At 50.2% G+C, this 14,693-nt stretch overlaps 5 protein-coding genes across 5 annotated transcripts; 3 read left to right on the forward strand and 2 right to left on the reverse strand.

Annotated features, from left to right (window-relative positions):
* Window positions 1–4: 4 nt before the first annotated feature.
* PC9H_004609 (uncharacterized protein) lies at window positions 5–1,160 on the reverse strand (the record flags this gene model as incomplete). The annotated part of the gene is made up of 6 exons (XM_036774192.1): window positions 5–149; window positions 202–353; window positions 409–564; window positions 607–652; window positions 741–903; window positions 971–1,160. The coding sequence occupies 6 exons, from the start codon at window positions 1,158–1,160 to the stop codon at window positions 5–7; spliced, it is 852 nt and encodes a 283-aa protein (XP_036632694.1).
* Window positions 1,161–1,356: 196 nt separating this feature from the next.
* MCM6 (MCM DNA helicase complex subunit mcm6) lies at window positions 1,357–4,636 on the forward strand (the record flags this gene model as incomplete). The annotated part of the gene is made up of 8 exons (XM_036774193.1): window positions 1,357–1,634; window positions 1,688–2,204; window positions 2,251–2,670; window positions 2,722–3,023; window positions 3,079–3,613; window positions 3,667–3,828; window positions 3,887–4,420; window positions 4,472–4,636. 8 exons carry the CDS (start codon window positions 1,357–1,359, stop codon window positions 4,634–4,636), a joined length of 2,913 nt encoding a protein of 970 aa, XP_036632695.1.
* A 1,047-nt stretch (window positions 4,637–5,683) lies between these two features.
* Window positions 5,684–9,472, forward strand: PC9H_004611 (uncharacterized protein; the record flags this gene model as incomplete). The annotated part of the gene is made up of 9 exons (XM_036774194.1): window positions 5,684–5,893; window positions 5,940–6,388; window positions 6,503–7,225; window positions 7,280–7,664; window positions 7,727–7,957; window positions 8,007–8,149; window positions 8,213–8,456; window positions 8,509–8,732; window positions 8,785–9,472. The coding sequence occupies 9 exons, from the start codon at window positions 5,684–5,686 to the stop codon at window positions 9,470–9,472; spliced, it is 3,297 nt and encodes a 1,098-aa protein (XP_036632696.1).
* Window positions 9,473–10,001: 529 nt separating this feature from the next.
* Window positions 10,002–11,296, reverse strand: PC9H_004612 (uncharacterized protein; the record flags this gene model as incomplete). Its single annotated transcript, XM_036774195.1, has 9 exons — window positions 10,002–10,179; window positions 10,235–10,245; window positions 10,305–10,375; window positions 10,426–10,483; window positions 10,534–10,676; window positions 10,730–10,838; window positions 10,891–10,974; window positions 11,135–11,197; window positions 11,261–11,296. The coding sequence occupies 9 exons, from the start codon at window positions 11,294–11,296 to the stop codon at window positions 10,002–10,004; spliced, it is 753 nt and encodes a 250-aa protein (XP_036632697.1).
* A 2,462-nt stretch (window positions 11,297–13,758) lies between these two features.
* PC9H_004613 (uncharacterized protein) lies at window positions 13,759–14,486 on the forward strand (the record flags this gene model as incomplete). The annotated part of the gene is made up of 3 exons (XM_036774196.1): window positions 13,759–13,765; window positions 13,826–14,202; window positions 14,259–14,486. The coding sequence occupies 3 exons, from the start codon at window positions 13,759–13,761 to the stop codon at window positions 14,484–14,486; spliced, it is 612 nt and encodes a 203-aa protein (XP_036632698.1).
* Between the last annotated feature and the right edge of the window lie 207 nt (window positions 14,487–14,693).

Raw genomic sequence — 14,693 nt, forward strand, 5'->3', positions numbered from 1 at the left:
GGTGCTATAGATTAGCTGATGGGACTAGGATATTCTCTCTGATTCTGTTGATTTCGTCGTCGGAGAGGTTGATGTATTTCTTTAGATATTCCTCTACGCCACCATAGTTCTTGTCCAACAACTCGAGGAACGATGTCATCGTGTCATGTCTGTAATTCGAGTAGGTGCCAAGTGCACTTGATAATCGGCTTCCGGACATACCTGCAAGTGAACATGTTCAATGCTGCCTCGTTGTTAGAGGCAAACAGGGGCTCCTTGGCGAGTCTCGCCATGATCATCGGGCGGGCTGGCTCACGGCCAACTCTGGTCAGTGCATAGTCCTTTGCGATGGCTTCGTTGTCCACGCCAGCAAGCTATGTCGCAATATCATGAGCAAATGACGCTAAAGCGTTGGCCAATAAATCTAACCTTCAACAGGAGAGCAGCCAGAAGGCCTGTTCTATCTTTTCCTGCTGTACAATGGAAAAGGCAGCCCTCTGTTGGTCTGTCGTGAATATGTCTGAGTACAGCGCCGAAGGCTTCCCCTCCGTGATCTAAGATCTGCGAGTATAACTCCATGAAGGCCTGTCGTGACAAGTTATTAGTGGCGCTATTCGAATCAAACACAGTCGGACGAGCCTCTGTTTTACCACTCGCGTAGAGTTTGTACCTCCTAAATTCAGTTTGCATCAATTTCATCGAAGCTTCAAGAGAGGGGAGTGATTGGAGGGCGGCGCCGTTGTAGGAGGCCTCGCACTTACTTGGCCATCATTTCCGGGCTGTAGTCTTCCTTCTGGAAGACAGGTGCGCGTATAATCTCAATTCCCTCGATTTCCGGCACCGGGGTATCGTATTTCTCGATTTCGGTATCGGAGCGCAAGTCAAAGACTTTCGTGATGCCGAGTTCTCGCAATCGATCAATCCCTGTCAGAAAGCACGTCGCAGTAAATATGCTAGATGATTGAGCGGGTGAAGCTTGTTCGGATTTCACCTTCTGGGGTTATTCCAGATATTTCCGCAGACCTGAGCATCAGATTGGGCTTGGTTAGTTTGCCCGGATGAGTGTTTGACAGGTATGCGCCCAGATCGCGGACATTGATGACCCCGGGGATTGTGATGAATGGGGGGTTCGAGAGCACAGAGGCAACATACGAAGGATCCAAGGCCTCCAGGTCGTCCATGGTGAATGCCGTGTCGATACAAGCTTTAGGAAGTGGTTCCTCCGGACCCGGTCTTCTTCAGGCGCGGTAGGACACGTGCTAACTATTCCTTAATTAGTACACATGTGATGTCTTCAGGGCAGGTAGTTTCGTGTCTAATTTCCGGCGCGTGTAGGTTTCTGGTTTTTGTTCTCTAGTCGATTATTCGCCACCAGTCATGGATTTCGCTGGGCTCTCTTCATCGCCACCAGCTCTACGCTCGTCATTACCGCCTAGCAGCGCCCCTTTCCCGTCACATCCTACCAATGGCTCATCTCCAGGTCGACCAGTGCAAGATGCATTGGCTTTAGGCGACGATGAGGCTGAAGAAGAAACCCAAGATACCGCGGGAGGACGAAGGCGGCGTCGGCCGAAGGGCAATGCTGCAGATGTGCCGATCGTAAAGGATGCAGTTGGGGAGAGCGTGGCAGACAGCTTTGAGACCTTTCTGAAAACGTGCGCCATATCCTTGTTATATGAACAAACCTTGCTTTACATCAGGCTTGCAGGTTTACTGAAGATGTCAATCTGGCAGCTACTCCGGCATCTGATGGCGACATCCCTGATGTTGCTGACGGCGAGCTCGTATATATTGAACAAATACATACGATGCGCGAATATGAACTGACTACACTCTACGTCGACTTCGGACACATCTTACAACGCGACGACGTGCTTGCTGATGCGATACAGAAGCAATACTACCGATTCTTGCCGTATTTGCGACGCGCACTACTTAATCTAGTCACTGAATACGAGCCAGAATACCTCAAGATCAACCCCACTGCAGCCACCACCGATTCGGCCAATTTGCAGTCTCGAGAGTTTCATATAGCCTTTTACCATCTCCCCCTGGTATCCGGCATTCGTGATCTTCGCACAGACAAGATCGGGACGTTGATGAGCATCAGCGGAACTGTTACTCGGACTAGTGAAGTGCGACCAGAGCTACTCTTCGGCAGCTTCATCTGCGAGGTGTGCGGGGGCCTCATCAACGACATTGAACAGCAATTCAAATATACCGAGGTGCGCTATCTGCACCCCGCCCATATCATCTACTGAACCTCCGTAGCCTTCGTTATGCCCCAATCCAACGTGCGGTAACCGAGTTGCGTGGCAACTGCAAATCGACACGTCCAAATTTACGGACTGGCAGAAGGTGCGCATCCAGGAGAACCCATCTGAAATCCCCACTGGCTCTATGCCACGGTCGCTTGATGTTATCCTACGAGGGGAGCTCGTGGAAAGAGCGAAGGCTGGGGACAAATGTGTTTTCACTGGGACGTTCATTGTGGTTCCAGACGTCAGCCAGCTCGGTATACCTGGAGGGAACAAGGCAGAGCTGCAGCGAGAAGCAAACCGTGGCGGTGCGGGGGGAGCAGCTGGAGCAGCTGGGACGGGTGGCGTTACTGGTCTGAAAAGTCTTGGTGTCAGAGACCTTCAGTACAAAACAGCATTCCTTGCGTGCATGGTTCACGATGCCGATGGCCGTGTACGTTCTGCGTAATGATCTAGTCCTTTTTACTTGATTCACCTTCCTCAGGCTGGAACGAACATCCGTGGCGAGGAAGATGCCATCGAGGACAATGGACAAGCGTTCATACAATCGTTGACCGAACCGGAATTCGAAGAGCTCAAGAGTATGATCGACTCCGACCACATCTACTCGCGTCTGGTGGAGAGCATCGCGCCTACTGTTTACGGACACGAGATCGTCAAGAAGGGCCTTCTACTCCAACTCATGGGCGGTGTACATAAACAAACGCCAGAAGGGATGCATCTTCGAGGTGATATCAACATCTGTATAGTTGGCGACCCTTCCACTTCCAAGTCCCAATTCCTCAAGTGAGTTTCCCGTGTCTTCTCTCTGACATCGCTTGGTACTCATTGGGGTTGGTAGGTATGTCTGTTCTTTCCTTCCCCGAGCGGTCTACACGTCCGGTAAAGCCTCTTCGGCAGCTGGTCTAACAGCGGCTGTCGTGAAGGACGAGGAGACGGGGGACTTCACGATCGAAGCTGGAGCGCTCATGCTTGCCGACAATGGGATCTGCGCCATAGATGAATTCGACAAGATGGACATATCAGATCAAGTCGCCATTCACGAAGCCATGGAACAACAGACCATCTCAATCGCCAAGGCAGGTATCCACGCGACCCTCAACGCCCGCACGTCTATCCTCGCAGCAGCAAATCCTATCGGCGGGCGGTACGACCGCAAGAAGACGCTTCGTTCGAATTTGCAGATGAGCGCACCGATCATGAGTCGTTTCGACCTTTTCTTTGTCGTCTTGGATGAGTGCGACGAGAAGACGGATCTGAACATTGCCAGACATATCGTGAATGTGCACCGATTCCAAGATGACGCTATCCACCCTGAGTTTAGTACAGAGGCGCTTCAGCGGTATATCCGCTATGCTCGCACGTTCAGCCCCAAAGTAAGCCCAAGAGTACTTCGTGATAGTGCGACGCTCATCAGGGAATACCTCAGCTCACACCAGAAGCCGCTGATATACTGGTTGAGAAGTATCGTATTCTCCGACAAGACGATGCCACAGGTGCTGGACGAAATTCCTATCGCATCACCGTCCGTCAACTAGAAAGTATGATCCGTCTCAGCGAAGCCATTGCACGCGCAAATTGCACTTCAGTAGTAAGCATTCTTTATCCCTGTCACCTATGTGCAGTACCTCTAATTTAAATGAGGACAGATCACCCCTGCGTTTGTACGGGAAGCCTATACCCTCCTCCGCCAGTCTATTATCCACGTTGAGCAAGATGACATTGACTTTGACGAGGAAGAACTTGAAGGAGAACGAGGCGATGCTAGACCGAAGGCGACGGCTCCCGCAGATGAGTTCGACGCGGAGAACGACGTGGAGATGTCTGCGGCAGAAATCGAGGCCATGCAGGAGATAGAAAACTCTCTCGGCGGGGACCCCGCCCCAGCTCAGCCCACATCCGACAGCGCGGCTGCGATGTCGTCAGGTGCAGGTGCTTCGACAGATACACCAGCGCCAGCTCCTCCCAAACCCAGAATGATCATCACCTACGATCAGTATATAACGCTGCAAAGTCTCATAGTGATGCACCTTTCCAAGGTCGAGCAAGAGACAGGCAATGGACTAGACAGAGACGAACTCATTGATTGGTACCTCGAGTCAAAAGAAGCCGAAATCGACGATGTCGCAGAGCTGGACCGTGAAAGAGAACTGATCACTAAAATGTTGAGGAAACTAGTAAAGGTTGGTTCTTTCAGCGAGCTGCCGCGGCCTGGGTCTAACCTTTGACAATAGGACAACTACCTCATCGAAGTGCGCGGCGACGTGCAAGAGTCACTCCCGTCCATCGACGAGCCGAGTGCGGATTCGTCTGCTCCCGTCGACGGTGAGAATGTCCGTACCTATTATATGGTCCACCCCGCCGTCGATACAGACGGCTTCTCGACGTCTGGCATATAGTGCCAAATCTGCGTTATTTATTCGCTACTTGCTGTGTTTTCAGACATCTGCCGACGGTTATTGCTTGTACTTCTACGGCAGTTTAATTTATATAAAGAAGGTATGCTTCGCCAAATCGCGGCGGAATGGATGTAGGATTGCCTTCCAGATGACGGTTACTCGAGCTGAACCCTCCATTGTTCCACTTTCGCCACTGAAGCAGCTTGCTCTGTTGCTTCGGCCCTTTCTTCAGCCTCTTTAAATGCGCGCAATATCTTTTCTGCACCCAGATTAATGTATGGCAAGAACGTAATCACATCAAATTCATCTCTATGCCCCCGCTTTGCTCCCCATTCATCTCGGGCAAGGTTGTGTGATTCTGTGCCCGCACCATCTCGCGCGCGTCTCCCAACCGATGCCAGATATTCAGCATGTCTTGCATTACCAACGCCTTGCGGATACAATTGGTCTTTGAAACCATTCGCTGAGAACTGCTCCCGCAGATGTGGAGTGCCGAAGTGTACGAGAACAGCGCTAGCATAAACAAGGTCGAGAGGAGGCCACTGAGTCAGATCATCGCAGATACGAACGGAGGTGCCCGATTGAAGATGAGGGTCGCCAAGACTGTACGGATCGTCGATGAATGCATATGCTACGCATTGTAGGTCGCTCCGGCCTTCGTGTCTTCGTGGTGAAATTGTCGCGGCGAGATCTCCCTGGGCGCCAACAACGGCACCAATGGCGTAGCGGAGCCGTAGGGGCGAGAGGAGAAATGGCGGACATTCTCAGCAGATATTTAGATACAAGGAAACCATGTCCAGTTCGAAGGATCCAGGTAGACCGCTTTAGAGTGGAAATCATTGGGAAACGAGGCGTAAACAACAATTTCAGACATGGTCGACTACATTGACGAGCTAGATAATAGTAGACAATCGACTCAGTTACTGACCGTGGTACTGTATATTCCCACGGTCACAGCTGGCTCGTTTAGGAAATGCGACAATCATATGCCACTGAAGCCCGATCGCGCCTCCTCAAGGCGTTCACCACTCCTCGTCGTTCCCAACTATGAACTACATTCGCGGTGCCATCAGCACCATCAGCGCACCGTACCAGTACTACAAGGAACTCCCGCCAATCAACCCCTCAACTTTGACTGGTGCCATCGACGTCATTGTCGTGCAGCGAGCGGGCAAGGGTGGTGAGACTGAACTTGCATGCTCACCGTTTCATGTGAGGTTCGGGAAATGGCAGGTATTACGGCCGTCCGAGAAAACTGTGAGTTCCGGCTTATACTAAATGGAACGATCTAACCGTGGCTCAGGTTACGGTGACGGTTAATGGCAAGCCAATACCGTTTAATATGAAAATTGGGGAAGCAGGAGAGGCCTTTTTCGTATTCGAAACGGACGATGATGATGTGCCGGCCGACTTAATAACAAGCCCGATTCTACAGCCGACTCGACCAGAGGATGACCCGGATGTACCAGATGTACCAACAGATCGTTTCGGCGCAAAACCTGACTCGGATGGCGAGGAGCAGGAGGAACAGAAGCAGGAGGAACAGACGAAAACAGAGACTCAAGAGCCAGATTTCTTAGACCTGAATGACTCTGGCCAGTCGCGTCCCGAAGGTAATACGGCTGCTCAAAGTCTTCCCTCGCCACCTCCATCCCCTTCGTTAAACCCTACGCAGGTCTACGATGACCCGGACGCCAAAGTGGACGCTATGCTCAAGACATTGCAGAAGGACTTACATCTCCACGATGTTGAGTACAGACATGGTGAGTGGGACCAAGCTGGAGTAACGGACTAAACGTAATTCGCCGTGGTAGGTGTTGCTCTTGATGCAGAGGGTTATCATACGCATGAACATCATCATAATAGAGAAGCATCTGAGCAGACCATCACGGATCACGACTCCGACCTCCTCATTCCGCACTCTCAGTCCCAATTCATAGCTTCGAGTTCCAAGGCTATTCCCTTCCCCCGTGCCACTTCCGAACCTCCTCCAGACTTCGAAGAAGACGTTACTCCCCCTCCAGTGAGTACGTCGTCGAAACCGAACCAATTGTCCATCTCTCCACCCCTACAAGCATACTCCTGGGAGTGGGGTGCATTTCCGCAGCCGTCGCCAATGAAGACCACATTTAGTAAGAGCGGCCGACTAGAAGCCCACAGTAAAGGGAAGCGAAAGGCGACAACTGCCGACTCCATGTTGACGGTAGAAGATAGACCGAATAGAGAATCTGGTGATCATCACAGAAGTCGAAGCGTACCTCCCGTCATCGATGGCGTTCCAACGTTGCGCGGAGACGAGGATAGCTCAGATGATGAAGATCTCAGAGACCATCAAGCCGCAGCTGGCTACGGTGCTGGTGGCCGCCTCGCACCCAGCAAATCTGACCCAAAAAGATTCGCGGTGGTCGTTGAAGGTCGGAAGATGCGATTTGATTTGAGCATCGTCTCGGATGCTGGGGTGTTCCGTACACCGGATGAACTGGAAGCTGCCAGGACCTTTGAAGAAGGACGGATCGAATACTCCAGATTCTTGGAGGATGGGCAGCTGGTGGACGATCCTAAGCTGGTCATTCGCTGGGCGGGGGATCAGTGAGTCTCCTATTGCCGCCGGCTAATGTATTAAGGTCTAAATATGTCATAAAGTTATATCACCCAGGATGATGGTTCACCATTGAAGGATGCTCTGTCACTCTGGCGGCAAGCAGCTTTACAAGAGTCGGCGAGCCGCTTCCCTCCACGGCCCATATCGCCAGTCTCGGACGAAGAAGAAGACGAAGAAGATTCCCCACCAGATTTCTCAGAGCAAACGCCTCCTCTTACCACATCCCCAGAGCGAAAACATCATGATCGAGCGAAGTCGGAGCCACCAGAAACGGGCTTAGCCCCTCCAATAAGCCGAAAGCCTACATCCTCTTCTTGGGTACGGTGGTGGAGTCTGAGTAGGACGGTAACAAATGATCCGACACCGACCGGTCCTCAGGGTGGTAGACCTGAAATACGGGAATCTTCTTCGGCGCCGCCAGAACCTGTAAGCCCATTGAGTAATTTTGACGACTGGGAACTGACCTGGACCCATTAAATGACTGCTAGGAAGTACAACCTTCGTCAGTTTCGGTCGAGAAGTCATCCAAGAAGATCCTTCCTGCAGAATCAGCTCCGGCTCTCCCCTCGACGCCTGTTCAAGACCCACCGACCGATCCGTTCCTGAAGACTCTGACACCCAAGAATCTAGCTTTGGCGGATAGTGCCATTACGAGCAGTCAGTCTGTGAAGAAGAGACGAAAGTTCGTGAAGACGCTACGGCTGACGTCCGATCAGCTCGTGAGTCTTCTAGTGCTTGCGAAGGGCTCCAAACATGACCGTTGTTCAGAAATCTTTAGAGCTGAAGCCTGGCCCGAACTCGATCACATTTTCCTTGTCTTCTACGGGTGTTGTTGCGTGTACAGCGAGGATATTCGTTTGGGATTATACAGATCTAATTGTCGTATCAGACATCGATGGTACGATAACCAAGTGAGTCATTTCGAGAAGCCCTGGTTCTTTCGAAGCGGTTCCTAATTCTAATTCCCTCTTCAGGTCAGATGGGCTTGGTCATGTCTTTGCTATGATCGGGCGCGATTGGACTCACCTAGGCGTGGCCAAACTGTATACCGATATATGTCGAAACGGATACAAGATCATGTACCTCACGTCTCGCGCAATAGGCCAAGCCGATGCCACTAGAGGGTATCTCAAGGGTATCAAGCAGAACGACTACCAGTTACCGGAAGGTCCTGTCATCATGAGCCCTGACCGCTTGATGGCTTCACTGCATCGGTATGTCTCTTCTTTGATCCGCCCAGGACTAATATCGACCTCTTCTTGTTAGTGAGGTCATCATGCGAAAGCCCGAGGTATTCAAGATGGCCTGTCTCCGCGACATTCGCCAACTATTTGGTGACAACGCCAAGAATTCTTTCTACGCAGGCTTTGGGAACAGAATAACCGACGCGCTGTCATACCGGAGCGTTAACGTTCCAAGCTCAAGGATATTCACGATCGACTCATCAGGAGAAGTGAAATTGGAACTTCTTGAACTTGCTGGATACAAATCATCGTGAGTGACATCTTCTTTGGTGTTGGCACATCTGAGGAAGATCTTGCTCTAGATACATCCACATGACCGATCTGGTGGACCAGATGTTCCCACCCATCCACCGAAAGTGGGCGGCAGAGTATACGGATTTCAATTATTGGAAGGTCCCGATACAACAATTCTCTTTGCCCGATTTGTCACCGCCGTCGCCGGCCTTGAGCGCCCGTTCAGATACCTCGAACCAAAGTACACTCGCGCGCATTCGTAACTTCAGTCTTGTTGGCTCTCGACAACCCACCCTCGTGCCGACGCGGGAGAATGCAGGAGGCGAGGAGGAAGGGAACCTGTCGCGGCGAAGCTCCAGACTCATACAAATGTCTTCATTCGAGAGGCTGAGCAACACACTGTCGAACTTCACGCAGGCATCTTCGGGTAGTGATAAACGGCGCAGCATGAGTCCTATGTCACACTCGTCCTCCTCGAATACATATGCCGACTCGGACGATGAGTATGACGAAGACGCGGAAGATCCAGCACATAGAAGGAGAAGGGATAGGAGGCGCAGCATGACCAGTATGCCTGGATCCTTGGATGACGAACAATTCGGGTTTGATGAGGAGGACGAAGAAGACGAGGGTGAGGGGTCAGAAGAGTACGATAGCGAGGGTATGACGCAAGAGGATCAAGAAGCCGCCGCCGAGCGGGCACTTGATGAAGATGTAATGAAAGTCGCTGAAATGGACGACATTCCGTATCTGTAATTTCAACGCTGGGACACTTACAAGTCGATTTACGCTATATTCACTATTCGCATATGTAGAACGCAGAGCACAGATCCATTTCAATCACGATAACAATAGTTAAGGAAACCCAAAGCAACCAAAATAAATAAGAGGCAGGTATCAGTTACACAGTTGTTTTTCAAGGACACATGTCACTTGATACACCGACAATACAGGATGCAAATATCAATAGTAGATTCCGGTTCAGTTTTTGCCAGGGAAATGTCCGCGTCTATGATGCATTAAGTCCGTGCATAAATCCGTGGAATAGACAGTATCATAGCTGTTCAGAGCGTCCAAGTTCTATATCTTGTAATTTTGGTGGATCAGGATGATCAAAGTCGGAGTATTGTCTTGAATTATCCGAGAAATGACGAGAATCTGCAAGAATCTAGTCAAATATTTAGGTACGAATCCGCTGCAAGGCTTAGGTGGACAACCGTACCGTGGTGAATCCAGAACGCGTACCCTGATTCATAACATTCTTAGCATGCAGGATTCGTGGTGTTCAAAGCAGGGCACAGGAACTTACAATCTGCACCGACGACTGCGACTCTTTTCGAGGACCTTTGAAGAGGACGTTATTCGGGTTGTTCAGCACCTGTCCAAAATCGACACGAGCATTGAGCGATGCAATCAGCGTATTAGAGTACAGTTTGCTGAGCATGAAGTCAGGAATAAAGTTGCTATTGACGACGCTATGTTAGCGAGATAATCAGAAGGGACAAAAGTAGCACGTACAACCCCGAATCCTGGATGGAAGGGGTCAGCAATGCGACCTCTTCTGTAAAAGTCTCTAAGATCCACGTACCCTCAGTGTCAAGGCGAGGACGACATCAGCGATGGCAAACACCGCCGTAACGAAGCCCGTCTGAATTGTAACTACAGACGTTTTCAGTCCATCAGCCATTGATCGTTTGGATTCGACATACATGTCATGATCTTGTTGATGATATTATCGGTCACTTGCATCCCAGTCCGCTTGCGGCGCTGTCGTTGATCATCAGCATGCATAGCCCCACATAGACAAGGAAACATACCAGAGTCATAACCAGTGCAGTCGATATAATAACGTCAGCAAGCGCCGAACTACCTAACCAAGTCCCAGTGGCGGGGTAAAAGGTTTCGAAACGCGAAAAGTCGGGGTTGAGGATAACAAGTGCAGACATAGCGATACCACCACCTGAAACGATGGTTAAGCAAGTCATAACGAGATGAGGGCAGGTGCAAACACACCAAGAGACGTGATGGCAAGCAGTGAGATGAAGATGGCCACAATCTTTGAGGAAGTAAGAACACTGATGCGCCATGCAAGGAACAGTTGCACTGGCGTAGATATGAGTACCTTCACCGAATGGTTAGGTAAAATGCACGGAACATGGATTTCGTAGACCTACCGTCGTGATAGCGTCTAATGGGAGCAAGAGTGTTAACTTTGATTCAACCATGTAACAATGATAGTTAAATACCAGCAGGAAGCACTAGTCATAATAGGTCAGAAAATAGGGAAAAAGATGGAGGTAAAGTCATACTCGTTGGGGGTTTGGGTGGGCCGGGTGGTTTTGGAGCCCCTTAGAAGAATGTCACTCAGAGCTTTCCAGAGAATAATCGAGCTAGCTCACCCATAGGCATGACGAATACTTCGTACATCATGTGAATCACGCACGCGGTGCCAAACGTCTCCAGAACCAGGAGGTAGATAACCTTTGATAGAAGATAATGTCAGTGTACGAAATACGCAAATAATAGTTTGGAAATCCTACTCACTAGGTAGCGAATCAAAGGCTTATCGGAACTAAGCATGATGAGAAAGCTTCAGACCGACGGACGGGGGATGAGCGTACCGTTTGTAGACTTGAAAGTAATTAAATATCTGGCGAAGTGATTTAAATTGTGCTGAATCAAGGGACAGCCATGAGGAATCCCAACCTGGACTACAAGAATCTGTGCAACACCATGCAGGTAAGTCAACACCCGAAGGAGGGCAAAAACAGACTGACCCCGTAGAGTATAGTATTAAAGAAGACACCCAACAACATAGGCCCGAAGCTGCAAATTCAGCATATGCGTTCAAGGGGTGCATTAGGGGTTGAGGGAAACGGTTAAGCATTAGTATTCCAGGTGTTAATGAGGTCGAGGGAAGCTGCTCACAAAAGTTCAGGGTTTGGCTTCATTATGGCCGTCGAGGCATATAGTGAGGTACTGACCCTGGTAGACCAGGTATTTATCGACAGAGTTGGTAGCTCCTCTATTGCAACGGATTTATGGGCGTGAGAATTAGTCACTGCCCCTGAGTGAAACAATGCTGCCTGATCGCCTCGAAACGAAGGGAATATACGCCCATAGGCTCTAGTATTGTGAATCACTGATGTAGGAGCATGCAAATTGAGGGTGTCGTTACGTTTCAGTGCGAGCCGACCTAGAGATCGGGATCAGAGTGGCGAAGATAAGGCAAACGGGCGTATCTCTCGAATCGCAGTGGATGACCCGGAGCAGGATTGATGGAACCATTGACACTTCGCTTCGCCAGAGACATAATATGACAAGTTTGATTGATCCTTTCGGCGGAAGCCAACTTTCCATCAACGTTCTTAGTTTCGGGATGGGCAGCTCGTCGCATCGTGCTGCCGTGATGTGCTGTGGATAGAGGGGTATTGACTTGTCATGTAATAAAGTTTAACATCACAAGACGCAAAGGACACCATGTACCTCTGCGGCCACTGCCCCTAGCACGACGTGCCGATATAGAAGGGATCAGGATTTCGGATACACTAGATAGCTATGTTAGTGAATTGACGATAATGATCAGTTGCATGCAGGAAACTAGCAACTTACAGGAAGCTCTTGCGGTCACAAATGATTTAGCGTCGGTGGTCTAGCGACACAGGGGAATGGAGATGATCTATCCTATGAATATAAATATCAAAAGTGGTTTCCTCCGATAGAAATAGTTGCAGGGTATGGGGTGTGAGTCTCACTCGGAGCCATCTCCTCCGGTGGTCTGAGAAACCATGGGATCCAAAGGCTAAAAAACCATTCATTTTGTACATCAAACACTGAAATCATGGAGCCGCGCTGATCAGCCATTCTGTAGAACGTTGATAAATCTCAGCAGTTTCCCTCATAGTCGCACCGGAGTGTACTTACTCAACACGGTCGCCATCACCGCCCACTCAGCCGAAGATAAATCCAAACAACTGTGGCGGCTGCGTGGAGTCCTACATGGGGCAACGCTGGCCCTCCACTGCATCCCCGAAACTCAAATTTTATGGTGGCCTGGCCTTGCGCACCTTCAAAACGAGCTTGAATGCATTGATGTCTCACCGGCTCCCATTGCGAAATTCAGCGTCGAAAGTAATTATTGAACGAAAGCCTTCGGAGTTTGAACTTCAATTTCAACGTTCCTTCTCCAAATAAGGCCAAGTAACCCCTTCTCGTTGTGTCGTTTTGTCCAAGTTTTGTCGAAGCTTCGCTTCTTCTCTTCATTATGCCGGGGCACGACAATCAATATCCCCTTCTATGTGAGAAACCAAGGAAACTGAGCCACTATCATGAGTTCCCAGCGGGATGCGGGGTTCAAACTCCAAGTCCCTATGGTGTCGTCGAAGAAACACTGCAACGTGGGCGTTGTTTTCATCATGCTTGCTTACTTTCTCGCCGCTGACTTCGTGCTATTCATAGGTCTGTGTTGCCGTATGGTCCCGTGTACGCTACTCAAGAAGTTGGAAGATAAATAAATATCTCTCAAGTAAACCTTGCCGCTAGATGAGGCGCCAAGGGAGTAAAAAGCATTCGCAGACTTGTTTGAACTCCCGGCCGGTATCAGACACAAACAAATCGGCCATCGCACAACCACAGACCCTCGCCATCACCCTCTGCCATCCTTTCTTGAGCTGCTGGTGCGCCACAATCCGGAGCGTTCCATTCGCAGAATTTTGACCCGGCGTTGTTCCACTCACCATCTTACAACTTTCTCAAGGATAAGACGTGTACTGAACGATGAGCGTCCTGTTCTATCGCACGCAATGCTAATGTATCGCGCATTGGGATCACAAATGACACACGGACGCGGGAATATAGGATGTCCCATGGGAGATTTGGAATATGGCAGAATATGCCGGATACCGGTAGGCTGGCATATATAATATGAAAACTAGGGAGACGATAGTATATACAGCCCAGGGCGTTTGAGCTCCCATATCTTTTACCTTGGCCCACAGCGTGTCTCTATACCGGCCACTAACTGACAAAGAATACACCGCGAAATGTCAAGTAAGTCATGATTATCACTTTTGTATGCTGGTGGACGATGAAACGCCAATTCATCGCCAGCTGGTAGCTACGTCGCTTTACCCATCGACGAGTCTCCCTCGCCTTCTGTCACCGCTTTCCTCTCCGCCTTTGGCTCTGTCGCTATCCAAAAGGCCAACGCTGGAGTTGTCTTCCGCATCTCCCCATCAAAATGGGGGATCCTCGCCGACGGTGTAAAAGCCAGCGTCATCGCGGAGGCGTTCTTGTCTACTTCTGAAAAGTGGGAAGGGGGCCCTACCTATACGCATGCGCAAGGATCACCGAGGTTACAAACAATGGACTTCTTGGCGTCTAAACTGACCCCACCGAAGCAAGGCGAGAGTAATCTAGCCTGTGGATTAGAAGTGCGGTTCAAGGCGAAGGAGGGAAAGGAGGAAGATGTGAGGCAATTCTTGAAAGTGAGCTTCGGATTCTCATGTCGCCTGAAGCAATTGTTCACACGGAGTGTGTATAGGGAGCAGTTCCATTGGTTGAAGCAGAGCCTGACACACTGTTGTGGTACGCCATTGAGTTCCCAGATTCCCCGCGGGAGTTCGGGATTATCGATGCATTTCCGTCTGAGGCAGGGAGAAAGGCACATTTAGACGGCAAAGTCGCCGCCGCACTATTTGGACCAGGGAAGGAGCTCTTGGAGGGGGATCCAAGTGTGCAGATGTTTGATGTTCTGGAGGCGAAGATGTGAGCGTCTCTCGCGCTATCACGAACTTCCAGGAAAGAGAACGCTCTACATAGCGGTGCTACCTATACTTACTGACACGAGTCCATTTGGATATCGACGATAAGAAGTACGCTCGACGTACCCTACCCCCACTGTAGTTTCTAAAGTGTGCAATCAGCAGCGTGCGCCCTCTACTTAGATCACTACATGGTCCTAGTCAGCACCGGTAGT

Source organism: Pleurotus ostreatus (assembly GCF_014466165.1).
Source record: "Pleurotus ostreatus strain PC9 chromosome Unknown scaffold_3, whole genome shotgun sequence".
Taxonomy (NCBI): Eukaryota; Fungi; Basidiomycota; class Agaricomycetes; order Agaricales; family Pleurotaceae; genus Pleurotus; species Pleurotus ostreatus.